Below are 27,881 nucleotides of genomic sequence, written 5' to 3' on the forward strand. Positions count from 1 at the left end.
GCGCCTCCACCAAAAAAACAATTATTGACATCACATTATGTGCCCCTCGAAACCAAGCAACTTTTGTTTGATACTTTTTCTTCTATTGTCAAAAACAAGCGAGTTATTCAGGTGACCTGTTTTAAATGCCCCTCCCTGTATATATAGAAAATAATTCGTATTCTTATATCAGAAAATATGTTTTACAGCAGAGAATTTGTGTAATAAACCAGAAAATATTATTTATTTATTCTAACCTCACTTACGTGTTCGTCACCATCGATGTGACAGATTTCCTAACCTCAATCCTTTGTTATTGCCGAGAACTCCGGATCTACAATAGAGTTTTAAGCCTTAAGTCATAAAAAATGGACGAATCGATTATTCTCTTCGAATTCGACTGCAATTAGTTAATTTCTTACGGCTTAAGGCTTAAAACACCGATTGTAGATCCGGAGTTCTCGGCAATAACAAAGGATTTAGGAAATCTGTCACATCGATGGCGACGAACACGTAAGTGAGATTAGAATAAATAAATAATATTTTCTGCTTTATTACACAAATTCTCTGCTGTAAAACATATTTTCTGATATAAGAATACGAATTATTTTCTATATACAGGGAGGGGCATTTAAAACAGGTCACCTGAATAACTCGCTTGTTTTTAACCGTGTAATATGAAACTGCGTACCATAGCAGCAGATACGATGATTGAACGTAAAGAAGCTATAATATATCGACGAAAAGAAGCTAAACGTTTGAAGGACTTCGGGGACAGAAGTCCTCCGATACTACCTACCTCCGCAGTTTTACGTAAAGCCAAAGAAGAAAGACTATTAAAGCAGCACGGTTTAATGTTTAGCAATCCCGTATTAAATCTTCTTAATCATGCAAAATGCGGAAAGTATGTAGGATCAATAATTAATATTGGTTTATTGCCACTTTATTGTGTAGTATATTGGATCCCAGAACAACAACTTTTATACATCGCACGATGTAAAAGGGATTCAGAAGTATTTTTGACTATTGACGCCACAGGTGGAATAATTAAATGCGAATCATCGTAAGATGATTCGCCGTTATTTTTATACCAATGCGTTTTAGTTAGTAATGAGGGCAGTGCACCAATATTTCAAATGATTTCAGCCGATCACAGAGCTTTTTAATGATAGCCTTCTTTTTACGCAATATTATTGCCAGAAATGTCCCCATTCCACGCACGGTAATAACTGATATTTTGGATGGGCTCTTTTAATTGCTGTCTCAGATGTTTTTGCAAAATGCGTCGATTTTCGAGACTATTTGCAAAAATGTTACGATACTTTAATTTTAGAAAATATTAACGTGCTTCCACCTTGCTATATCAGATTAGATATCAGTCATCTGATTAAAATGGTAGCTAGATGGAAATGTTTAAAAGGAAAGGACAAAATGTTAGTGCGTGTCTTTAATCTTCGCTGTATTAGTCAGGCATATTTAATGAATTCTTTTAAAGAAGTAGAATACCTGCTAGAATCGTTATTAAGCGTAGCATTGAGTAGAACCATAGGTTGCGCGACAAATGGAAAACCGGTGATGTCGAACGTACGCATGCAATATTTAAACAATATGATAAAAGGCATTATAATAGTAGATAATAATAAAATAGAATCAATTATTATAACGACGATAATAGTGTTACATTCGCGCGTTCGTTCAGCGGAAGACTCTCGCGTCGCGAACGCGCACACCCGAGTCGCCGAAATAAGCAACGCGTCAGAGAAGGAGTAAACAAGATATTTATTGTGAACAGAGAACACAGAACAATAGTAACGATTAAAGAAACTCCGAGAGAGAGAAACTCGTCCGTCAGCTTCGACAGCTTCTCTCCAAATCAAAAAACAGAAGCGCGCCCATCGCCAGGCAACGCGCTCTTCTTCTATTCGAGACGGCCGATTCCGTGATATAGCGGGTGACAATTCGGGCACGTAACACTGCCCTCCCTCTTGTAAATTGTCGTCCCGACAATTGCTTAATCAAGTAACGCTGAGGCTTCCTTCAATGAAAATTTCGTACTCCCCTCCAGCTTCTTACCCCCTACTGTGCTGCTGTCACAGTTTTCCGGGGCGCTGGTTTTCCTGGGATTTCGAGCTCGAGGGCTTCCGAGTTCTCTCTTCCTTCTGAGCAGGACCCCTCTTCAGTTCCCCCCTCGGAGGTTAGCTACGCCTCCGGAGGAACATTTACTGGGCATCCCCTCATCTTCTCGAAGGAAACTCTGGAATCCACTTGCCTCTTCTCTTGAGCCTTGCGTTCTTGTTTCTTCGCTTTTCGAACTGGGGGGGGGGGGAATTTTAATTACGCCGCAGTACCTCTGCCCCACAGTCCCCGCCTCGGCATTCGCCCGGCGTCCCACAGTAAAAACCACGGCTCAAAAAACCGTGGGCGAGGCGGTCTTCTTAACACAAAAAGCGAACCAATTTCTCCGTAAGGGCTGTCTCTTTTGCCTCCCCCAAGGAAAGTTTCCTCCTTGCCATCGAAAGTTGTCTGCCCTGAGGCCCTATTCTGTAACTCGTTAAGCAGTTAACGACATCGTTGCGCAGCTTTTTATACCATAAGATATCTGCGCAACGATGTCGTTAACTGCCTTAACGAGTTACAGAATACAGGGGCTGGGACGTTAGCGCTATCTGAAACTTAACAAAATAATTACGCGAAGCTTTTGTTACAAACCCAGGACCATTTAAATCCTAGTCAAAGACACGAAGGCTCCGAGATTCTTAATAAATTTAAACTAAACTAAATGTCTCTCCAAATAAGGTGCCAGTTTATCCGAATGCATAACTTTATTTTTGTGTTTATCCGACTTGCGGATACTACATCGCTGAGTTTTTTAATCACACAATAAGGGCCCTCCCAACTATACTGCAGCTTGGAAGCCCTTCCAAGTTGAAGCGGAATTTTGCGACTTAAAACATCGAGCTTTCAAAGGTCAACTGCCAATAAGAATTGACAAATTTATTGTACAACATCTTGATTTTCTCAATGCAAAAATTACTTTGGCATCTAATGAAAACGACATTACGACAAAAGACACATCAGTGCAATCAAATAAGCAAAACACGACTTATGATAAAAGTTCGATTGAAGTCGATGTAAGTAATCAAAAGCTTTCTGTAACTAGCACAGATAGAACTGATAGAAGTGACATGGAATCTGAAAATAATGATGAAACGAATTTCAAACAATCTTCCGAAGACATTTAAAAAAATATAACAGATGTATCATCAGATATTTCAATAAAGAGTAAAGATTCCATATGTGATACAGACTCAGATAAAGTACATTCAATAAATGGACTCGAACTAGATAACACAAATGAAGATAGTTATATTTGGAATGCCCGTGAAAATTGGCACGGTTTGGCAATTTCAAAGAATGATAACAATTTACAAGAAATTCCCAAATCTATATCCAAAACAAGTACTGCAAAACGATTTAAACCAACATACCTTGACAAATGTCCAGAATGGGAATATCTGAAAAACACAAAATCATTTAATTTGCCTCTTCTAATAAATGACAGTAAATGCAAACCTGTAAAGCAAGGACAGTGATGACCGTACATGAAACATGCGCTTTTGATTCGCTACTGCAGCTCGTCGCCAATGGAATTGCAGCGCATGCAGCATATCGAAATGAAACTGAGACATCTGAGGGTATTTTTCAACTGGCCCGATCCATTTTAGAAAATGAGGAAGAATACTTTCAACGCATTATAATACACGAGCTTTAATCTTGAAAGATTTGTCAATTAAATAACTCGTAAACTGTTGACTTTTTGATTATCGTACCTTAATACTTTTGTGAACAGAATAATGAGATAAATCAAGTGGTATAAAAAAACACATAGTTGCGTATTTAAAAAATTATCCATTTTGTATACATATTTTTTTTAAAGCAACTATGTGTTTTCTTTACACCATTTGATTTATCTCATTATTCTGTTCACAAAGGTATTAAGGTACGATAATCAAAAAGTCAACAGTTTACGAGTTATTTAACATTTTGTGTCAATATGTATCAAAATAAAGTGTAAAATATCTCGAAAACTATTGGTTTTTTGGTATCTCTACCTTAATACTTTTATATGCAAAATAATTAGAGAAATCACGTTATCTAAAAAAAATTACATAATTCCATTTAAAAAAGTGGAGGTGACCTTCATATCTTTTTAGCGCCTCCACTTAGAAAAAAAACAACGTGACTAAAACGTGTCCCCCTCGATACCGTTCCATTTTTATTTGAAACATTTTTGTCTACAGGATTTAGTTTTCAAGAAATTCAGGTGGGGAGATTAAAATGGCTCACCCTATATATTGAATAGATTACCAACGACTACAATAGTCTACTCCATTTGAAATGTGGGAAAACCGAAAGTTAAATCTAAAAAATCTTCAAATTTTCGGTAGTATTGCTTATGTAAAGAGACTAGGTTCTTTGAAGAAATTAGAAGAAAGGAGTAGAAAGCATTATATGGTAGGATATGCTTCAAACGGTTATCGTTTATGGATACCAGAAGAATAGAAAATTATTATAGCAAGAGATGTAAATTTTAAAGAAGAAAGAATAAAAGATATGAAAACACTGAAGACAAGTAAAATAAAATTTTTTCAATTAGATAAAGACGAAGATATATGTATACGAAGATGAAGACGAAGTCAATGACTTAGAAAATGAGAAAGACATTTATGAAGATGCAAATGATGATTCCTATAATAAATAGGAGGAAGATAAAAATCTTAAAAAACAAAAATTAGGAAATATTGTGAGAAAATCCACCAGGAATAGAAAATGTCCAGATTACTTATTGTTAGAAGAACATGTTATGTTAACATATAAAGAAGCAATAACTGGTTCAGATAGAAAAATATGGGAGGAAGCAATAAAAGAAGAAAAGAAATCGTTGGAAGAAAATAAGACATGAAAAATCTTGGATTTTAGAAAATTAAAAGATGAAAAACCTTTAACGGAAAAATGGATTTTTAGAATCAAACAAGATGGAAGATATAAGGCTCGACTAGTTATCAGGGGCTGTGAACAAGAAAGAGGTGTGAACTATGAAGAGATTTTTAGCCCAGTAATTAGTACCAGTACAATTAGAAGTTTAATAGCATTAGCAGCTATAAAAAAATATAAAATTGTGACGTTTGATATAAAGACGGCTTTTCTTTATGGAAATGCCGAAGAAAACGTTTACATGTACCCACCAGAAGGATACAGCCCAGAAGGATAAAGGTAAAATCTTTAAACTGAATAGAGCATTGTATGGTTTGAAACAAGCACCATTGCGTTGGAATATTCGTTTTTCGAATTTTCTAAAAGAAAATAATTTTTTGTCCTTGAAAAGAGCAATGCATTTTTAAAAAGAAAAACAAAGATTTAATTTTAGAAATTTACGTTGATGATGGAATCTTAATAGGAAGTGATTTACAAGAAATTGAAGAAACTATTAAACAGCTTAAAACAGAATTTAAAATGACAGTCTTTTATAAGTCTAAAAACTATGTTGGTTTTGAAATGTTTATAGAAAAAGATAAAATTAAATTAAAACAAGAAGAGTATACAAAGAAAATTCTAAGACAGTTTGAAATGGATAAAGCTAAGTCAGTAAAGGTACCTATTCTGAAGAATGAAGAAAAGAATTTGATGAAGAAAGAAGATTACAAGTATAGAGAAACTATAGGAAGTTTATTATATTTGTCAACAAAGACCAGACCTGATATTTCTTATGGTGTAGGCTATAGTAGTAGATATGTAAAGGATTATAAACAGGAAAATATTAATGACGTAAAACATATTATGAAATATTTAGTTGGTACATCTGATCAATACAATTTAATGGAAAAGAAAAGGAAAACTTGCTTTAAGCATATTGTGATGCAGATTTTGCTGGCGATCAAAAAACAAAACGAAGTACGACTGGATATATTATTTTCTACGGAGAAGGAGCTTTGAGTTGGTGTTCAAGAAAACAACCGTTAATAGTACTTTCAAGCACAAAAGCTGAATATGTTGCGGCAGCAGAGTGTTGTAAAGAATTGTTGTATTTAAAAACTTTATTGGAAGAGCTGCAAGAAAAAGAAATTTAAATTGAACTTAACATAGATAATAATCAAAGTGCAATATCATTAATATCAAATGGAGTTGTGAATAAAAGATCTAAGCACATAGATGTTAAATACAGATTTGTACATGACTTATTTAAAGATAAAATAATTAATTAAAAATATTGCCCTACGAATGAGCAAAAGGCTGATATTCTAACAAAACTTGAGAATTAAAATTTGAGAATTGCAAAAAACATATGGTGAATTAGATGGATGAGATTTAAGGAGGAGTGTTAGAATAAACAAAAGTAATTCTCATCCAGCTAATTCAAATTATTTACCCTTCACTATGAATTTAGTTTTTTAAAAGAACTTGACAACGGACTTGTTTATTATTTGAGCATCGTTGTTGCTCTTGATGTTTTGCTGTCTGTTTTCTGATACCGTTTGATTAGATTAGAGCGTTCATGTAAGGCCTTACAATTTAGTTAAATTTATTAATTTACTGTGAGCTTGAAATAAGAAAGATATAAAGGAATGAGTTATTTTTTCTCTAAGAAATTAGATTAAATAATTTAGTACATCTCATATAAAGGTAAATGATATTGTTAACATTTATGTCACTAATAATAATTGTACTGTTCTTTATTTGTTATAAAATTCTCGATTGTTTGTTTTCTCATTAAAGTCAATCTATAAATAAAACATTAATATTACGTGTATGTTATTTCTTTGAATATAATATATAGAATGAAGAATTCAAGTTTCAACACAATTAAAATTTCAACACACGTACCACTCGCGTATATTCGATGCTGGATACAGTTCACAGTTTTTAGTGTTTATGCCCATAACGGTGCGTATATCGCCCGCTACGAACTCACCGTTGAACGCGGTGTTCACTTTCACGCTACCGTGTCTCTCTACAGCGCCCCGCACACGCTCGAGCATTATACTGCAGGCGTCTTCTAAAAATTGACGCGGCTCTATATGTTCACAGTTTATCACCGCACCTGTCATAACGCGCCTCTCAAACGCGGCGTCGATCTCGCGCCAGACGAGAGATCTATCGCGATCACCACCACCACCGCCACCACCACCCACGTGCACAAACCGTCGCTCCAATTGTGTCCTCGCACCCGCAAGGCGCGCGATCCTCGCCACCGTGGTCTGTGCCTTACGGCAAGCCGCTTGACACGGCAGAGTTCCTCCAAATTCTCGATGCACTCGTCGCATCATTGCATCCACGCGAAACACTCCACCAGGGTAGCAACGCGGTCGCACTGCTCCAGCAGTTCGCGTTCCACTCGCTCGTGGTTTTCTATTTTTTTAGAAAAATGTTACTCGGAGCACTTGCATGTGATTTGTTCACACGCCCTGCAACACCTCTGCATATCTACAATGTCATAGTAGTCTGTCGCCCTATCATTGCGCTTAACAATTAAGGAGCACTTTCCACAATCATCAAGGTCGCCATAATCATCGCACTCACTGCATGGATACTCATACCAGTCATCGAGTAGTTTATCCACAGCAGGATACTTATAATTGCGACGTCGCAAAGGTTTATCGTCTATCATCACCACTTCAGCGCATTTCTTACTGTCTGTGAAAATCTTTATGCATCTGCAGTAGTTACAATCGAGTTTATTCGTGATTTTCATCACAACATAATAGTTGCTTTCTGATGTATTGAAATTTCTATTTTTATGGTCCACATTCTTACACTCATCTAGTAATCGCATGTACAGTTCTCGTCGCGCGCGCAATGACCAACAGCGAACAGACTCGTTGTCAACGATTACGTTTTTCACAACGCGCTCACCGTATATCTCTCGATCACGTAGTATCTGCACCGGCGATGTCCGCGCACTATCGTCTTTTTTCTGTAGAGTACGGAGAACGGAGTCCACGTCTACTCTTTGCTCGCCTTCACGTATCTCCTCTTCTCTGTCTGCCTCTTCATCCCAGCATATTCCCTCGAAATTCATGTTTTTTATTTTTCAACATGCACAGAGTGAGCATTCGTTGCACGGGAATACCATACACATGGGTAGTCGACAGTTAGAGCAAGATAGGCTGGAGTAACGACCGAACTTGATCGAGGTCGATAACATAGATTTTTCACCGTCTGCTTACGCCCTCTGGCGCGCCGTTGCTGGCCGCGCGCCACACCGTTCCCACAGTCCCGTATGGTCCTGTAGTGGTCGAGAATTATCGATAGCTGTCACCATCGATAATTAATGCTATCGATAATTGCCACCATCGATGGTTTCGATAGTGAGCGTGAACCTTTTAACTATCGATAATTATCGATAGTTTTCGAAAAATTGAAAAAAAGATACATTTATTTATAATTTGTATACAATATAAGTACGAGACACACACACACACACACACACACACACACACACACACACACTCTCTCTCTCTCTCTCTCTCTCTCTCCCTCTCCCCCTCCCTTCCTCTCCCCTCCTTATCTCCCTCTCTTTCCCAACTGAGGGTTAAATTGTACAATTGTGTTTATAAATTATTTTGTTATTAAAATGTAGACGTTTTACTTTTTACCTTTAACTTTACATTGTAAAAATATATTGTATTTTTTGGATATTAATGGATTAGCGTGGTGTACGTTTTATCATAACTCGAGTTTCAGACAACAACCATGGGGCGATGCATTTCTTGTGGTGCAAGATCATCAAATGGAGTGAAGATGTGTTGCTTTCCGAAAGACAGAGAGAAGAAATCAGTGGACCAAATGCTTAAATAAGCCGAATTGGACTCTAACAGATCATTCTGTTTTATGTGTTTTTTTCTGTATTTTAATGTCATTTTTATTATACATTTAAGAAATAAACTATTGTATCGAGAGAATATAATTATTATTGAAAGTAAAATAATACAGTAACAAATATTCAATTTTAGAAACACTTCGCTCCTGTCATGTGGGAGAAGACACGTGTTGATGGAAAGAAAAAACTAAGAAGTACTGCTATTCCAACGCTGTTTGAGGTACCAGATGCACAGACTGTTGTCACTCGACTGGTGACTCATTGTCACCACAATGATTATTAATATGTATATACGCATATATATTAAATATATCTATACATATATATATTTCATTTATTATCTCCTTTCATCACTATATTATCGACACGTTTAGCACATTATCAATCGCTTGATTTTTTAAAAGATATACTTTCATTACTTCTGTTTCCTGTCAGCTAAAATTGTTCTGTTACTGTATTAAAAAATAAAAAAAATACTAAATATTACACACACACACAAATTAAATACTACAATTGGATGCTTTTATTTGATTTTACTCCTTCAGACTGTCTACTTAATTACATTTGTAACAGTTCTATTAGCATTTACTAATTTTTGTTCGCTGTGTTCACTTCGTTGTATTCACTTCGCTGTGTTCAAACGCTGCGCGCGATTTTCAGTTCTTTCCGGCGTAGTCCTAGTAATGGCGACTTCCGCTCTTATGGCCATACTCTCATTATAGGTACTCTACCTATTTTTAGAGTATCTATAATGAGAGTATGACCATAAGAGCGGAAGTCGCCATTACTGGGACTACGCCGGAAAGAACGGAAAATCGCGCGCAGCGTTTGAACACAGCGAAGTGCACATCTTAACTCCATTTGACGGACTTGCACCACAAGAAATGCATCGCTCCATGGTTGTTGTCTGAAACTCAAGTTATGATAAAACGTACACCACGCTAATCCATTAATATCCAAAAAATACAATATATTTTTACTGTAATTATGGAGAAAACGGCCGACCTCACCAATTTTAATGAAACTAGGCTCATTCGACGCGTTTTTGCACGAAACAAAAGAATCTGGCAGAAAAAAGTGTCGCTCTGCCCTACGAACCGAGATATTAAGCGTTAAAGTTGACGACTATTCAGGTTAGGAAATCTGTCATACCGACTACATGTAATGTTACGAGTATATGTCTTCATATATTTAAAAGGTCTGCCCCGACACTCCCGACAGTACAACTACAATCGTAGAAGTCGTGCGCCCCTCAGCATGGGGGGAGGGGGAGGTGGACAGAGGTCTGCCCCGACTTCAAATTTCGTGCATTCTGTTGGACTCAAACGATACCAAGCGCATGCGCACGAGGCAGCATGAAGAAGGCATACTCGTAGCACTACATGTAGTCGGTATGACAGATTTCCTAATCTGAATAGTCGTCAACTTTAACGCTTAATATCTCGGTTCGTAGGGCAGAGCGACACTTTTTTTCTGCCAGATTCTTTCGTTTCGTGCAAAAACGCGTCGAATGAGCCTAGTTTCATTAAAATCGGTGAGGTCGGCCGTTTTCTCCATAAATACCAATTTATTAATTTAACCCTCAGTCCTCAGTTGTCATATTGGGTATGGCATATTCGAATGATTTTTTCATCGGATTGTACTGTGCAAAAGTATTGCAAAAGTGTTTTTATCATATTTAAAGTAAAAATACAGCAATTCAAAAATCTTACGGATGCAATTCACACAATGCGTTCTTGATGACAGCTCGAACGGGACTAACCCTAACCTTTTGGCTACGTATACTAGTAAGCAGCCTGATACACCGATTCACAGACTCACTAACATACCGATTTGGTCCTACATATGGCGGCACCAATCACGAGAAGGTACGCTTATGGCCATACTCTCATTATAGGTACTCTACCTATGTACTCTCTCTGTCTCTGCCCTCTGCCGGTGCCGGAACGAATTCGCGATAAGATAATCGCGGTCAATCACGGATCGTGGTAAGGAGTGCGGCTGTGCGGCGGCATGTTGTTGTAGTGATTGTAATCGCTATCAATCGCTATTGCGTGTTGTTTTATATACGTTTTCCGACATATTTACGCATTTTGGTGAAAACCCGGCACACTCAGACTGTTCAGAGAAGATCACGATCGCGATTTGGAGGATAAAGTGAAACCGCGCTTGCCGCCGCTCGCGTTGGTGCGAGACGTCGCGATTAAATGAGACGGGGCAGTACTTGGACAAGTATTACGTTTGGTGTGCGGACATGTCTACGGAGACCGCCCTGAACGACGTATCGAACGTTGCGTCGAGGCTGCAGGGTTTACGACTAGCACACGCCGAGGATGACCCGTCCGAGAATGCAGCGGCTGGCAGTTCAACGCCCGGTGGTTCGACGGCGTCTAACGGCAGTGTGGCCGACGGCAGCGGACCGTCGTCAGTGCGGGAGCCGCTGCGGAACATCACCCTTTCTCGAGCACGGCGTGCTCTTAATTTTGTCGGCGACGAAGACCAACCACTGACCTCGTCCATTGTGCGAAGCGAAGCTTCATTCTTGAATAGCGATAAGTAAGTAAATTTTCTTTGTCAACTCTGTCAAAACGTTCGTCTGGAGTATGATAACACATGAAACTAGTATGGTGCTTTTTATTTGGTAACAAATCGACGCAAGTGTTGATCTGTGTTTGCTACTTATTAAATGTCAAGAAAGATAAAATATTTATATCAATTTATATCACTAAATGAAAAGCACCAGTTCTATCTTAGCATTCCAGTAAGTAATAAAGATAGAATGATACTTCTGTTGATTTCTGTCATTGAATAAAATGTATTCATTATTTAATTTAAATTTTTCTTGGAGTATTACGTTGTAATATTTTCATTATGGAGATTGTTAATGTTTGAATATAATAAGTAATGCCTATAATAAGAGCCATTAAAATAGTATAGCGTATATGTTTCGACTCTCGTATTGAATCCTCTTAAGTACAAAAAAAAAAACACAATCAAATCTAATTTCGTAACATTATTGAGCCATATTAAAAACATACTTTTAACATTATTTTATTACATCGCAATTGTGTCCTATCTTGTAGGAATGTTAACATCAATTTGGCAAAATTGTTATAGAAAAAAACGAACTAAAAAATTGTAACTAATTAGGCTTAAAATTATTCTTGAAAAATAGAAATTGTAAAGAAAAATCAGTCACTTATATGTCGTAATATTTCAAATCAAAAGACATGAGTTTCAATCGTGTATCCTATCATTAAACTAGTATATTCACTGAATAAAACACACGAAAGTAAATTTTAATTGTAAGATTAGAGTTACAAAAATTTTTATATAACTTGCATGACAGATAAGATTGGAATGTTGTTAACGATTTAAAATACAGAATGGTAATGAGACATGTAACTCTAATCAAAGTCAAAGTAAAGACAGAATACACAAATTCAAAACACATGTAGGTAATAATAATAATTTAATGTTTGAAAACAATCAAAAATAAAAAAAAGAGAACGATACATGATAAAAAAATAAGTAAGTTAGATAAGAAAAATAAGACAAAAGAGAAAAATAAAGTAAATTAAAATAAAATAAAAATAATAATAATGAAAATAAGAATAAGAATAAACGAGAGGAGGAAGCGCTACGTCTTTGTAGAATTTTAGATTTAGAAGAATGCACCAATAACAATGAGCGCTCACTCAACTGTTGAGTCTGCTGAACGTAGCCATTCTAATCAAAATCATAAGATGTTTGTATTCGTTTAATAATTACCGATGATTGAACAGTGTTTCTATTAATATGATTTCTATGTTAGACTTCCGTATTTTAATGCATCTACTTGTCTGACCGACGTAAAGATGTAATCACACTAGCGATTGCGCGATTGTGATTAACGATTGAGGATTACTTCTTAACCAATCGAAACAAAGCAATCGATGACTGTTTTGCTCTGATTGATTGAAAAGTAATCCTCAATCGTCAATCACAATCGCTAGTGTGATTACGGCTTAAGAGATATCGCAATCTTTGCAGTCAAGTCTATTAACTACATCTGCCTGCAAAGTTATTGGTAGCGGATCTTTCTGAGCTCTAATGAAACACTGTTCAATTTTTGAATGTCTTTATATGCAATCATACTCAGAATCTTTTAATAAAATTTTTTATTTTTTCTGAGATTTATTTTCATTTTTATTTTATTTTAATTTACTTAATTTTTCTCTTTTGTCTTATTTTTCTTATCTAACTTACTTATTTTTTTATCATGTATCATTCTCTTTTTTTTATTTTTGACTGTTTCCAAACATTAAATTATTATTACCTACATGTGTTTTGAATTTGTGTATTCTGTCTTTACTTTGACTTTGATTAGAGTTACATGTCTCATTACCATTCTGTATTTTGAATCGTTAACAACGTTCCAATCTTATCTGTTATGCAAGTTATATAAAAATTTTTGTAACTCTAATCTTACAATTAAAATTTACTTTTGTGTGTTTTATTTAGTGAATATACTAGTTTAATGATAGGATACACGATTGAAACTCGTGTCTCTTGATTTGAAATATTACGACATATAAGTGACTGATTTTTCTTTACAATTTCTATTTGTCAAGAATAATTTTAAGCCTAATTAGTTACAATTTTTTAGTTTGTTTTTTTCTATAACAATTTTGCCAAATTGATGTTAACATTCCTACAAGATAGGACACAATCTTCACAATTGTGACATAACAAAATAATATTACGAAATTTGATGTTAGATTTAATGGTGTTTTTTTTGTGCTGAAGACGACTCAAAACGAGGGTTGAAACGTATACGTTATATTATTTTAATAAATTTTATTTTACACACATCCTGTGTTGGGTCTTATATATATTACTTATTATATTTAAATTGTGAACTTTTATTAATCTTTGTTTTTATTAATATTACTTGATATAGTCATACTTTTGGTACTTTCAGTCGACCACCTACTAATGCAGCTAATATATCGTATTTGGATGGACGAACGCAGAATAATGCTACTTTGGAAAACTCTACTACACAGAATCAACCTGTAGTTATGTACAACTGGCAAGGTACAAAGGCAACGATGCGCGAAAGAATTGTATTCCTCTTTAACAATGAAATACTGTCAGATGTGACTTTTCTGGTTGGAAGAGGAGCGCAGCAACAACGCATACCAGCTCACAAACTAGTCCTGTCCTGTGGAAGTGCTGTATTTGATGCAATGTTTAATGGAACGCTTGCAACAGCTTCTTCAGAAATAGAAGTACCTGATGTAGAGCCTGCTGCATTTTTGGCAGTGCTCCTTTTTCTATACACTGATGAAATACAGATAGATCCTGAAACTGTGATGACAACGCTATATACTGCTAAGAAATATGCAGTGGCTGCTTTAGAAAAGCATTGCGTTGATTTTTTAAAAAACAATTTGACGAGTGATAACGCTTTCTTGCTGTTAACGCAAGCTCGTTTATTTGATGAACCACAATTAGCCTCTGTATGTTTGGACACCATAGACAGATTCACAACTGATGCCTTTACTGCAGATGGTTTCACGGATATTGATATTGATACATTGATGATAGTCTTAGAAAGAGATACTCTTCGTGTTAGGGAATCTAAATTATTTCAAGCTGTTTTAAGGTATGTTGCAATATTGTAGAATGTGTTGTTCATTCTATATATTTGATATATTTTTTAATTATAGATGGTCAGAAGCTGAATGTGTACGGCAGCAATTGCCAGTCACTCCAGAAAATCAACGTCTGGTTTTAGGCGATGCTTTATCTTTGGTTCGTTTTCCCCTTATGTCAAAAGAGGAATTTACAGCGGGTCCAGCGCAATCTGGATTGTTAAATTATTCAGAGGTTGGTATTATTATACAATATTCTTTTGGCACATGATCTCACGTTATGCTAATTGTTACATTTAAAAAAGTTTACACTTTCTGAAACTTTACAATTAAATTTTATAGGTCTTATCTTTATTCTCATATTTCATACTAAATCCTAAACCTTCGGTGGGGTTTCAAACAATGCCACGGTGTTGTATGACAGGCAAGGAACAAACTGTATGCAGATTTCAACATACAAAGAGTAGATGGGGATATTTTGGAACGAGTGACCGTATTCGGTAAAAAATTATAATTTATATTTTTTTTGGACACATGATTAACGATAACAATTTTTAATATTATATTTGATATTATAGAATATTTTAATTTTTACAGATTTAGTGTAGATAGACGTATCTTTCTGATTGGGTATGGCGTTTATGGCAGCACACAAGAACCAGCGATATATGAAGTAACAGTCGAATTAATTCACACTGCATCAGGAAAAGTGATAGCTACAAATGCAACAAGTTTCAGCTGTGATGGATCAAAGTACACATACCGTCTAATGTTTAAAGAGTTAGCGGAAATCTTACCAAATACAATTTATACGGCATCAGCAACTTTCAAGGTTGTTATGTTGTATCTTATTGATTTATTATCTAATTATTGTTACATATGATATAAGAGACTGTAAAAAATATTAGTTTTTATTTTCCAGGGGCCATATTCTTATTATGGCACAAAAGGAATGAAAACAGTGATGGTGGATTGTGATTCAGGAAGTGGAAAAGTAAAATTCAAATTTAGCAATGAGTTGGGAGATAATAATGGCACATCTACTGATGAAGGTCAAATACCCGAGCTTATCTTTTACACGTAATATTATTTGCATACATTCCTGATCCTTGCTTGACTGAGTATCAGATAAATTATATAAATTATGTAAAAAGTATGCCGGATTTTGTCAATTATATATCTTGTGATCATTTAAAACAGTGATTTGATTCGAGTGATCTATAGGCATGCCAAAGGAGTTAACCCAAGATTTTTTTATAATTTTACAGATAATGCTTGTTGATTTTGTTGAATAATGAAATTTTGATAAAAATTCAATACTTCAAAAAATAACGCAACTTTTATAATATTTGCAATACATCAACAATGCCGTTATATATACATTTTGATTTTTCAACAATTTACAAAGTATATTAAAAAGGTGTGCGAATCAAGAGTATTTACAAGGTTGAATTGAATCGAATCTCTGACAATGTTTAAAAACGAATCGAATTTGAATCAAATTTTTACACAATGACACCGGTTAAAAAAAAATTTGAAATCTGAAAAGATTCATTTTGAATGTACAAATATATCAAAAAGTTAATAATGTGACATAAATGTATTAAAAACAATTAAATACCTGTACATTGAAAATCTCATTATTTGAAATTAGTTTATTAGTTTGTTTCTAGTACATAAAATAGTATCACATTATGTGTAACATAATTATTGATAAATTAGAGATTTACATCTTTATATGTATATAAGTAAAATAATAATTACGTTTATATATATACATATATATATATATATATATATATATATATAACATGTATCATTATATTTTAAAGAAATTATAACTGTATAAGTGATTATTTTGCACTGAGAGAAATGTTTTACGCGTGTAACCATTCTTTGTTGATATGTGCCTAACAAAAACTTTTACTTTTTCATTAAAAAAAATTGTGTTGTCCTAAAAATTTTTTATTATTCTAATTAATGTTCTAATTAAAATTTTATTTTTGTAAATTTTGATTATGACAATACAATTTTTAAATGAAAAAATAAAATTTTTCTTAATCATACATCAATAAATTGAATGGTTGTACATACAAAACATTTCTTTCAATGTATCGAAACTTAATTTAAAGCTAATTATTGCACTAAATTTTATTATGTTTTCATTAACTTAAACAAAATGACCAACACTTTAAAAAATAAATAGCATTTTTTTACAATATAAACCAATAAACGCACTTATATGCACAAAAATTGGTATGCACTGATATAATATGCAATGATTGGTCGCAGAAGATATAAAGAAGAGAGAAAAAAAGAGTCACGCATAAATGAAGCAAATAAAATAGGCGAGTAATCAAAATCAAACCAATGATTCGAAATTTTACCTAATTTGGTTTTGAATCTCAGATTTGAAAACAAATCGAATCAAATTTACTGTGATTTGATTCAATTCGATTCGAATTAGACCTAATTCGCACACCTCTAGTATATTATTTGTTTTTCAGATTTAAATATGAAGATTGTGTTTGAATATATCATGTGTAGTTGATATGTTAATTATATTAATTATATAAATAAGATTGAGGTTTAAAATTGGAGATGTATATCTATTTTTCTATCGTTTTAATTGAGATTCGTGTAAACCAAAAATATAGTTGTGTATAACAATGTTAAAAAAAAGAGTTGACAAAAATAAGTATAAGAGAGAGATTGATCAAGTGCACACTCTGATTTCGCCTAAACGTTTCTTCATCAAAATATGTATCAATATAATATGAAACTGTAAGTAATTAAATATATAGCGCGCGCACACTTTTTAATGCAAAAGTAATTAATGCAATAAAATGCCTAAAGTATGTAAAATATTTTTTAGTAAAAATTAGTATTTTGGTAGTTACAGTGCGCAAAGCAATGTAGAACCTGATAGAATCTTGTTATCGTAATTAAGTACGAAAAATAGTCAAACGAAAGTAATATAGAACACCATTTTTAATGTTTTTTAATAAATACTTTTTTCTAATTATTCGACAATTTATTTAAGTATTAATAAAATTTAATGTATTTTTAATGTATTTTTATTTGAAGTGGATAATGAATGGTGCTAGCTAATGAGATAACATTGTTATCCTTAGCATTTTTAGAGATAAGCATATTTTGTAGACATAAGTTCGATATTGTTTTTTTTCTTCGAAGTAGCGCATATATACAATTTATTTGTGATTATATTTAATTATAAAAATAGAGACGCGATGTACATGTAAAATGTTAAACAATTAAATAGATTTATTCCACAAAATATTTTTTTGTAACATTAATATTATTGTCACCCTTTTTAACAAGTCTTTTTTTTTTAAGAATTGATATTGCTTATTTTTTTAAATTAAAATATAGCATGTAGTATTAAAAAACATAAAAACGTTAAATACTTTTTAATAAAATTATCTTCCATCATTGATAAAATAATATTAAATATGGTTTTAATTTATCATTATGTGTCATTAAGTCTAATTGATATGTTACAGATAAAAATATTAAAATTAATTTGCTTTGTAAATATAATACATAATACGGAACAATCAAAAAATTAAAAGTGCAGCTTATTACCCATCAGAAATATTTATCGATATGGCTACGTAGTTCATGTTTTGTGTACATAGAGGCGCTAACAGATCACCTACTAAATAAAAGCAGTCCACTATTTCACTCTTGATCCAAGACTCGAGACTTTCCATTGCTTTCTCTATCTCTGTTTCTATCAGTTTTCATCGTCCATCCTATTCACGCAAGAAGTGTGTTAGTTATGGTCGAGTGATTTTTTAATTATATTTCGCAAACGACATTTACCTACCGGTACGTAAGAAATACGTGATCATTATAATACTTAAGTGCACCTCCCCTGAAGCATTTAAGATAATTGTACAAGTGCGCGTTTGTGATGTGAGATTGTCAATCTCTTTTACGCTGAAGCTTAACCTATTGTTCCAATGATTTATGAGCTTCGGTGCTAGACAGAACTTTATGGCGCGTGCTGAGGTAAATTTTTGCATTCTTTCCTTCTGGATTCATTAGCTAGTGGCTTATTTTTTAATTTAAATTCACAGCCCACGAAAATGTTGGAATCATGAGAATTACTATATTGCTTCCAGTTGTGTACATTTTATCTCTATGGCTAAGGGAAAAATAAGAGGTTCTGACTCTAACAATAAGGTATGTAATTTATTGATTTTGTTTTTTTTTTTTTAATTAATAGCTACTGTATATTTTTGTAATTAGTTAACAGCATCAAATGCAGCATTTAAAAATGGAGAAACATATACATCAGAATTTGAGATTAATGAGACACCACCCAGTGCTAGGACTTTACTTACTAAAGGTTACACGCAAGACGAAATTAATTCGTATTCAGGTAAAATTTCTTTTTAGTTTAAGTTTTATATTATAGGCCTGTTCTTTTTACTGAACTGGTACACAGAGTGCAATAAGTTGAAGTGAAACAGATATATGTTTATTTCACTTCAATTTTCACATTGAAATTTCACTTCAACCAGTTCAGACAGTACAGGCAAAAAGAACAAGCCTTATGTATTCTTTCTTTATATGAATGTACTAATAGATATATACGTGTGTGTGATTGTGTGTGTATATGTGTGTATGTGTGTATATATATATATATATATTACATTATTACATGTATATTATATATATTACTTATAGGAGCAACTGTATCGACACGTGGACGTTTTATGACAGAACAAGAAAAGTTACGTTGTCCAAATGAAAGGCCATTATATCTCTACATACAAGGACATGCAAAACATAATGTTGATTGTATGTATTGTATCATTTTTTAATATTTTAATATATTACTGATTCACATACTTAATAGATATTTTATTTAACAGTGGCAATACAAAAAATCAATGAAATTATTAAAACGGAACATCAGAGTTCGCTAAATAGACCAAGCCGGTTTACAAATGCTCCACCACCTCTTATGAGTTTACATTCTGGAGTTACCAGTGTGGTAAATATATCCTTCATTCGTATCTCGTTTATAATTACAAGTTTTCTTACGTATTATTGATTAATATATGTAATTTGTTAGGAAAAGATTTGTGTTGGTATTGAGAATGCACCACAAGGCTTTGATTTACGTGGGCGAATACTAGGAGTAGGTGATGCAAATTTAATTTATATTAGAGGCGAAACTGGTGCAAATGTAACTTTAAGAGGTAGAGGATCTCAGTTTGTTGATCCAGTTTTGGGAGTAGAATCTCCAGAACCACTTCATTTATACATAGAGTAAGAATACTCAAGATTTTGATGTCATATAGTAATTATAATCAGATAAGCTACAATTAATAAATATTGTTTAGGCATCCAAAGCCAGAAGCACTGCAAAATGCAAAACAATTGGCTATTAACTTAATTCAAACAATACAATCTGAATTACAAACTTATATTCAACAACAGCCGCCACCAGTACAACCTCAACAAGTTATAGAGCAATCACAGATACCTCAAGGTATATATTTATTACGTTTAATTTACAGATAATGATTAGTCACACACATATACATATGTATATACATATATATATACATATATACATATATTTATGTTATTTATTTTTTTCAATATATAGCCCAATTCCAAACTATGAATATTGGTAGCTTAGGTCAGCCAAACGTAGTTGCGATACAGCATCAAGGTAGGCTACACAAATAACGATTGTTATAAAAATATAAATTTTTTTTTCAAGCTGTTGTACATTTTTAACGTAATCACATTTTATGTAATAGATATTATACAACATCCACAAAGTAATGTTGTAACATTGCCTGCAACAATTCTTACGGCTACTGTAGCTGGTACTCCAGGACCTGGTGTATCAGTTCCTCCTCCAGGAGTACATATACCCCCTCATACTGGACCATTAGTTCCACCTCCACAAGCACAAGTATGTTATCAAACTCAAATTAAGTAATATTATTAAAGCTGCTTGGAAAAAAAAAAGTTTTGTAATATAAATAAATATTTTTATTGCAGGAAATACAAACTTTTATGCCACCACCACCTGTTGGACAGGTACAATTAATCGGTCCTCCATCAACAGTAAGTCAAGTTCAGTATCAGATACATCCTGGTCAGCCGTTACAAATCCAGGGAATTCAACCAGGATCGCAATCCTCGCCACAACCTGTGGCGCAAATGTATGTCATGAGTCAACCGCCGCCGCAAAGTCCCGCACAGCAAAGTTTCATAACGAGCAACAACGCTCCGATAAATGGAGCAGTGTCGTACGTATATACACAGCCGAACGTACAAAGGCCTGCTACGCCGTCCCAAGGAATTATCGAAACTGTTAACGTCAATTTACAACAACCTCCTCCAGCGGCGCCGCTTAATATAACGCAACAACCACCACCGCCGTTATTGCATCTTCATTTTCCGCCACCGAACTTTCCGCCAAATCAACCACCTCCTCCCGTCCCGCAAACCTATCAGATACAGTATCAACAAGTACAGGCACCTGCGTCGCAGTCGCAAACACAGTTTGTTTTACAATCTGGCGAACACATTGTTCCACCTCAGTTGCAACAGAATCATGAGCAATCTCAAGCTGTCGCTCAACATATAATACCTCCACAATTCGAAGGTCATGCACCGCCGTTCCATTTACAAGTACCTCCACCACCGTCTGCGCAAACTTTCCTAGTACCTAATGCTCAGTCTCCCCAACACCATCCACAACCACCGCTTCCTCCCGGCGGTGAAATTCAGCATCAGGAGGGTCCGGTAGAACAGGGACCACTGCCGCAGCCGGTACCCCCCCCGCAAATAGTACCGCCGCCGTCAATTAGCCAGATGCCGAATTCCATGAATATTCTTACCAGCGTACCGCCACCAACGCAGCCGCCTCCACCACAGAACGCTCCGTGGTTATATCAAGCTCAGCAACCACAACAGATACCACAACCACAAGGGCAATTGCAGGTAATGACACTTAACATTCAGTGTCTTTGTTTTCCGTTATGCGTTAGAAATATGTAATATCCTTCCTAATTATTTATAGATGCAAATACCACCGCAGAATATACCTCTTCATAACGTACCTCCACCACAAGTTCAAACTCAAATACAATATCATCCTCAACACATACAATATCAAAACGGTCATATACCAACGCAAGTGCATTATGCAATGCAACCACCGCATCAGCAATTCGAACAGAAGCCTGATTCGCCAGAACAGCAAAAATCACATGGAGTAAAAAGAAGGTTTTCCGACGTTGAAGGAGGTCAGGTAAAGTGTCTACAAGTATATGCACATCAGATTGAAATATGCTATAAAGTCATATAACATTCTTACAAATCTTTTTTAAAATATCTGCTACAGGAACCACCACCACCACCGCCATATCAATGTGCTCCATTACCTGCACAACGGCATGGCACAGGGTAAGTTAAAGAAAAAGAGAATAAACTATTTTTTTCTTATAGAGTTGCCATAATGTGTAAATTAATGTAATTTAATAAAGTTACATTATATACTCCTTGTATAAAAAATGTAAACAGTTACATGTACCTATGTATTCATGTACATTTACTTATGTACAATAGAGGAGTATATAATAAACTAACGTAACTTTACTTTATATATATATTTTTATATCTAGTTATACCTTGGTAGACTTGTGGATGGAAAAAACTTGTGTGTTTGAATAAAGTTACTCTACCAAGTGTGTAAAATTTCAAATAAACACTACTAAAAAAAGCTGATAATTTTCAGAATTATAGGATATTATAGGATAGCATAAACGTACAATGAATTTAATTGAAGATTAGAAAGAAGTTTATCGATATGAAGAAAGAAATTGATAAAGAAACTACTGCTTCAGATCGCTTATGCTTCACTTGTAGCAAGTGTAAATTTGTAAATTATTGTAGAATTACATGAAGAAAATGTAAGTCATTATTGTTATTTTTTTTTTACAGAAACCTGCTTTTGCATTATAAGGTGTTGCACAATAATATTAAAAGTGCAGAAAATAAAAATTTAAGTATTCTATGAAATTTTTGTAATAGATATTTTTTTATTCACAGATATATTTATTGCTATTCTCTAAAATCTAATAACTACTATATATGGACAAGAATTAATTTGTTGTAAGATTCAGATATATCCATGTTAAAATATAAATTATTTTCAAGCTTGTCAGCTTTTGAAAATAATTTAATTTAATAAAAAAATTTTAATTTTGCATATTTATAAATAGTTAATAATTTTATAGTTATGGATATATCTTGCTCTTTCACACACAAAATATTCCTTCCTTTGAATTTTGCATGGTTGTACAGATTTTCAAACGTATGAAGTAATTTTATTATCTTTGCAACATATACAATGCAAAGATAATAATATACTTGCATTTTCCTCATGTTACACATAATTCTATATTAAAATCACTAAATAAAAGCTTTTGCCAGAATCACCAATACATGTTTTTTTTAGTATAATGAGCCAAAAGAGACGGAATGTGCGACGATATAGTTACTACTTTGCAGAAATAGAAATTAAAATAATGATACGTAGATTATCTGAACGTATATTATAATGTCCTGCGACATTACAATTATGTTCTTCAGAATACTTTAAATGTAAGTTTTGATATCATTAACTGTGATCTGGTACAACCAGATATTTTCCACATTTCAGAAGTATCCGAGGGTGTGCATCAGGTGATTTTTGTCTTAATGCTTGAAACATTTCTGTAAAATCGTTATTTTGGAATTAATAATTCGCACCTGCATTGTTTAAGCAGAGAAGGTGATCGACAACAGCAAGTCTTACATGGCCCATCACCCACACCTGCGGGTCTACCACATGGAGATCGAAGCAAGATGCTAATGCCACCTCCACATCCAGGTCTGTAACTAAGAGTATTTAGTCTGAAAAATTGCTGGATATCTTTTGGAAATCGGAAATGTGATATTGAATATTATAAAAAGATATGCCAGTAAAAAGATTGTATTTTTGAAGAGAGCGTTTATCTTTAATTATCTCCTTACAACTTTGGACGTCTTCTTTAATACAACTTTGTTATTGGCAATTATATTTTTGTTTATTTAATATACAATCTCATGTGGTTGTATAATTTTAGTATCATAAGTAATTAAGTTTGAAAAAATAAAATGTTTCAGATAGATATCTAGCATTTTTTTCTTAATACTCTTAGACCCGTAGTATATTATTAATGTAAATAATATTTTGTGATAAGCATACTATAAAATTTTTCCTTGATCTTTTAATTTATATCTTAGCGAATTGCTTTTTTATGCATTTGTTGAGGATACCTGCAGAGATGGACGTCCGGAAATAACATGGATTATTGCAATCTCACAGTGTGCATAGAATGCTTTGACATACAGTTATCTTTAAATTTATTTATTATTATTATTTTAGATTAGACAAAAATGCATTGCACGTGTTATACAGTTGCGACGGTGTCTCAAGTATATTAATTTCAACGCTTTTTTATAGTGCCCTTTTTATTAAATAAATCTGCATTTTCAGATGCAAGTGTAACCTGTGATTTTCTACTTCAATGTTTGTTTATCCATTATTAACCATATCTAATATTAATAGGATTATGTTAAGGCATATTATACACATATATATTTTTTATATTAGTATTTTAAGTTCAATATCTTGGACTTTTATATATTCCTTAGGTTAAACGTGTGTCCGCCAAAGAAAGATCAAGGAGGGAATATATATGACTACTTAATATTATTATGTAACATTGATACGAAATGGCATATGACTTGTGGATATTATATCGTCTTATTATTATTGCAGTATTCTGAGCAGTTATCTGTAGTGGAAAAAGTGGAAGAAATTTGAAGGATATATAGTTTTAATGATTATTAAATTTACTTTATCCAGATAGCAAATAACTGTATGGCTTCAAATTTTTAGTGCAATTGATAAGCGGTAACCATCTAATACATATAAGAATGTAAAAATTGCATTGCTTGCTTTCAGACTCAAATAGCGATTGCCAAATCGCTCTGCTGATTTGGTAATGGTAAATGGCGTGAAATATTGTTCTAATATTTAATTTAGTCTTGTAAGATTAGATTCAAATTTAAAAAGCTAAATTTCTGTTTATTGCCACAGTGATACGTCTCAAGCGGAAGATGAAAACCGGCAGCAGTCTTACAATACAGATATATTCTTAGCAATTTTAGATTTATATCTAAATTCAGAAAAAATTAAATTTACATTTTTTGTTTATGAATATATTATTTAATAGATATTAGAACTGTCAAGATTAATTATGCATATTTCATTGAATACAGCGAGCATTTTTTTAAGTTTATTATTATATTACAATATTTCATCGCATAATTTGCTACATATTAAATACAAATATTATGTTATATATAATTACTTTAGATTGTGCTGTATCTTTTTTTTCATATATTATGTTTTAATCGTTTAGGTGAGAAACGGAATCTGGACCAAAAGCCTGCAGGATTATCTTCAGGTACGTTCGATGTAGAATATGTTGACATATTATAAAATATTTTATATTTTCTATGGATATTTAGATTGTTTGATACATTTTGTAAATAGGAAATGATCAAAATATAATGGCGGAATCTGGAAATATTCATGTTGGCAACGGTCCACCTCTACCACCTGCATCTTCGCCGCAGGCACCATGGCAAAATCATCACGTGAGAATTCCTTGGGGTAGACCACCGCCGATTCCAAGGGAAGGAGAGCCTCCTACAGTCTGTCCCGGATTACCTCCTATTAACATGCCTCCACCTCAGATCAGGTCACGAGGTAAGCATTTGATTCATTTATCACATTGAACTATTTTTCAATCTTGAATTTAAAATTTTCTTTGTTGCAAATTATCAAACATTTATAATTATATTAGCTTTCCTTGGTATAATAATAAATAAATAATAAAAGAGAGTTAAAGAAATAATAAACATGCACATTATCGTAATTCTCTTATTCGTATGATAAGGTAAATGTACCGGTTATTGGACAGTTAAGGAATTGTACAACGAAATCATTTATTTAAACTTTAGAAACATTAAAATTTTAGTTTATTACACATGCTTAGTAAGAATGGATGTTTTCTGAAACTAAATCCATTATCAAATATGTTATTTGCGTTTATTATAAATTGTATTTAGTCATAAATATAATATGATTCAAATGTCCTAATTATTGGACAAAAAATGTGACGTGTCTCTGTGTCCACAAAAGTATGACCCAATTATTGGACAAATAATAAGCAATTTTCTTATTATAGAAGAGAATCGCATTTTACTTATCAATCAAGATTGTTCAAAAAAGTTTATCGAAATTGTAATTAGTGAAGTTTTATATAAAGTTTTATATGTAATATATACAAAATATGTTTGCAGTAGACAGGTATGCTAAGGAATGTCCAATAATTGATAAACGCATATGTGTGAATGTCCTAATAAATGGACAATTGTCCATAAACGAAATTTTTTTTACAAAAGTATCATTTTTAATATGAATAAATTATATAATACTTAATTTCTAAATAATATGAAAAATTGCTTAAAAATTTATTTAGAGTAACACATATCATCAAAAGCTTAATATTTAAAATTGTCACAATTTATCCAACAATTGGGTCGTGTCCACGAACTGGTACATTTACTTTATATAACAATTGACAAATTTTCAAGAATGTGGTACTGTTCTCAGGTCCCACTGATGGTAATCGTTCTCCTACTCAGACCGCCGTGTTAGAGCAGCAGTTAAACGTCGAATACAATCAAATGCCGCCCTATACGACGAAACCGCCACCTTACAACGCACATCCATTGATGCAATCGATCTGCAATCCGCCACCGCCACCGCCGCCGCATCATCAACAACCGCGGCCGCAGCATCCTGCACAAACGGTGCAGCATTACCAGGTGCCAATCTCTCAGACATATCAACCGCCGACATCCTGTCCACCATGGATGAACTAAAAATGAAGCTATACTAAACAGCATTTCTTGTTATGTCACTTCTACTTAAATAATCATCAATATGATTTTGATAAATTCGACGTTTTTTTGACGAGAAATATAATAATGAAGTGCTGAGACTTTTAAGCTGCATAGATCTGACAAATGTGAATAGTTGGAATTGTGTTACGTATATTCAATTGTATGTTCCTTATGGCAATTCTTATAATTTGATAATAATCTTTATTTTAAGGAGGGGAAATACTGAACAGTATGTACAAATTTGTAAAAAAGTGTTACAAATTATTTATATAGTATAATTGTATACTAAAAAAAAAAAAGAGAGAAAGAGAGTGAATGAATGGAAAAAAAAAAGAAAAGAAAAGAGGTAGTGTGAGATTATATATAATAATGTCATGTTTGCGAGATAGTTACTTATTAATTGTAGAATACGTCTTCAAGATCACACAAAAGCCGTGATCCTTGTATAGCATATACATACACATACATTTATGTATACACACACACACACACACACACACATATATATATACTTATGTATGCATATGACACACAAAAGCATTATTATTTTAATTAAACTATTCTACCATTGCGCATTCAAAGATCACTAGTTTTGGATACTCGCATGCGAGTGATAATTCACTTAATATGTTTCCTCTCGATGAAACTATCATCTCTCCATTTACTTATAGATAGGTATGTAATAACACATAAACGATGTATGCAGTTAATGCAATTTTTTATGCAAAGCCAATAATAAATCGTTATTGCCAATTAAGTAGCTTTTATATCGACAGCCTTTCGCGTATCGTCGCGTTTCTACCACGCAGAATGGATTGCCGTTTTCCACGTCGACGCGATTTGGCAAACAACGATAAAACCGCACCGTTTCCATTTGCAGCGAGCAATCGTCGCAATTAGCCCCGTTAAACGCCGCCGGGTTGACGGGTGGAGGGGTAGCGACAGTAGCAGCGACGGCGATCAAATCCTGACCAAGGTGTCCGTGCTCCAGGGCAGCGAGGGAGTGGCGGGAAAGTGGGGTGAAATTCCGCTCGATACAAATTCGATAAAGCCGCCGGCGGCTCGCAGGACTCGCTCGTTATCCGGATCTGGCGGTCTGTTAGCCGCTACGTTAGAAAACTTGCAGTCTTTCCCGTGTGTTACGCGACCGCGTTCTCGATACTTCAGGGAAGTTTAATTTGTCGGACTCGTGATGAATTCTTTCTTCAGAAGCGATAGCTCGAGGAGAAATTTTTGCCGCGGCTTGAGGCATTTAATCTCTAGAAGTTTAACGCTCCGCTTGAAAATTGCAAAAAGAACGAAAGACAAGAAAAAATCGATTT

At 33.8% G+C, this 27,881-nt stretch overlaps 2 protein-coding genes across 3 annotated transcripts; both read left to right on the forward strand.

Moving 5' to 3' along the window:
- Nucleotides 1-10,840: 10,840 nt before the first annotated feature.
- On the forward strand, nt 10,841-15,738 carry LOC108779641 (BTB/POZ domain-containing protein 1). Its single transcript, XM_018547100.1, has 6 exons — nt 10,841-11,413; nt 13,821-14,507; nt 14,572-14,731; nt 14,839-14,996; nt 15,094-15,328; nt 15,419-15,738. Exons 1-6 carry the CDS (start codon nt 11,112-11,114, stop codon nt 15,578-15,580), a joined length of 1,704 nt encoding a protein of 567 aa, XP_018402602.1. The 5' UTR covers nt 10,841-11,111; the 3' UTR covers nt 15,581-15,738.
- Nucleotides 15,739-18,450: 2,712 nt separating this feature from the next.
- LOC108779638 (extensin) lies at nt 18,451-26,674 on the forward strand. 2 transcript variants are annotated; one of them, XM_018547095.1, is made up of 16 exons: nt 18,451-18,531; nt 18,600-18,705; nt 18,772-18,904; nt 19,213-19,326; nt 19,401-19,522; nt 19,604-19,800; nt 19,875-20,023; nt 20,144-20,209; nt 20,301-20,458; nt 20,548-21,495; nt 21,575-21,805; nt 21,899-21,960; nt 23,322-23,428; nt 25,008-25,052; nt 25,142-25,357; nt 26,267-26,674. In XM_018547095.1, exons 2-16 carry the CDS (start codon nt 18,664-18,666, stop codon nt 26,536-26,538), a joined length of 2,862 nt encoding a protein of 953 aa, XP_018402597.1. In that variant the 5' UTR covers nt 18,451-18,531; nt 18,600-18,663; the 3' UTR covers nt 26,539-26,674. The 2 variants fall into 2 exon arrangements, with proteins under 2 accessions (XP_018402597.1, XP_018402598.1); XM_018547096.1 differs by having other exon boundaries at nt 23,325-23,428.
- The last annotated feature ends 1,207 nt before the right edge of the window (nt 26,675-27,881 follow it).

The sequence above is a fragment of the Cyphomyrmex costatus genome, unplaced genomic scaffold, assembly GCF_001594065.2.
Source record: "Cyphomyrmex costatus isolate MS0001 unplaced genomic scaffold, Ccosl1.0 scaffold606, whole genome shotgun sequence".
In the NCBI taxonomy this organism is placed as follows: domain Eukaryota; kingdom Metazoa; phylum Arthropoda; class Insecta; order Hymenoptera; family Formicidae; genus Cyphomyrmex; species Cyphomyrmex costatus.

What these genes read in the sequence shown, in the direction of transcription:
- LOC108779641 (XM_018547100.1), top strand. Translation starts at nt 11,112, where the DNA reads ATGTCTACGGAGACCGCCCTGAACGACGTATCGAACGTTGCGTCGAGG. An exon ending in TCATTCTTGAATAGCGATAA is followed by an intron (nt 11,414 to 13,820) that starts GTAAGTAAATTT and finishes TGGTACTTTCAG; the next exon opens with TCGACCACCTACTAATGCAG. An exon ending in TTATTTCAAGCTGTTTTAAG is followed by an intron (nt 14,508 to 14,571) that starts GTATGTTGCAAT and finishes TTTTAATTATAG; the next exon opens with ATGGTCAGAAGCTGAATGTG.
- LOC108779638 (XM_018547095.1), top strand. Translation starts at nt 18,664, where the DNA reads ATGGCTAAGGGAAAAATAAGAGGTTCTGACTCTAACAATAAG. An exon ending in CGAAATTAATTCGTATTCAG is followed by an intron (nt 18,905 to 19,212) that starts GTAAAATTTCTT and finishes TATTACTTATAG; the next exon opens with GAGCAACTGTATCGACACGT. An exon ending in CCGACGTTGAAGGAGGTCAG is followed by an intron (nt 21,806 to 21,898) that starts GTAAAGTGTCTA and finishes TATCTGCTACAG; the next exon opens with GAACCACCACCACCACCGCC.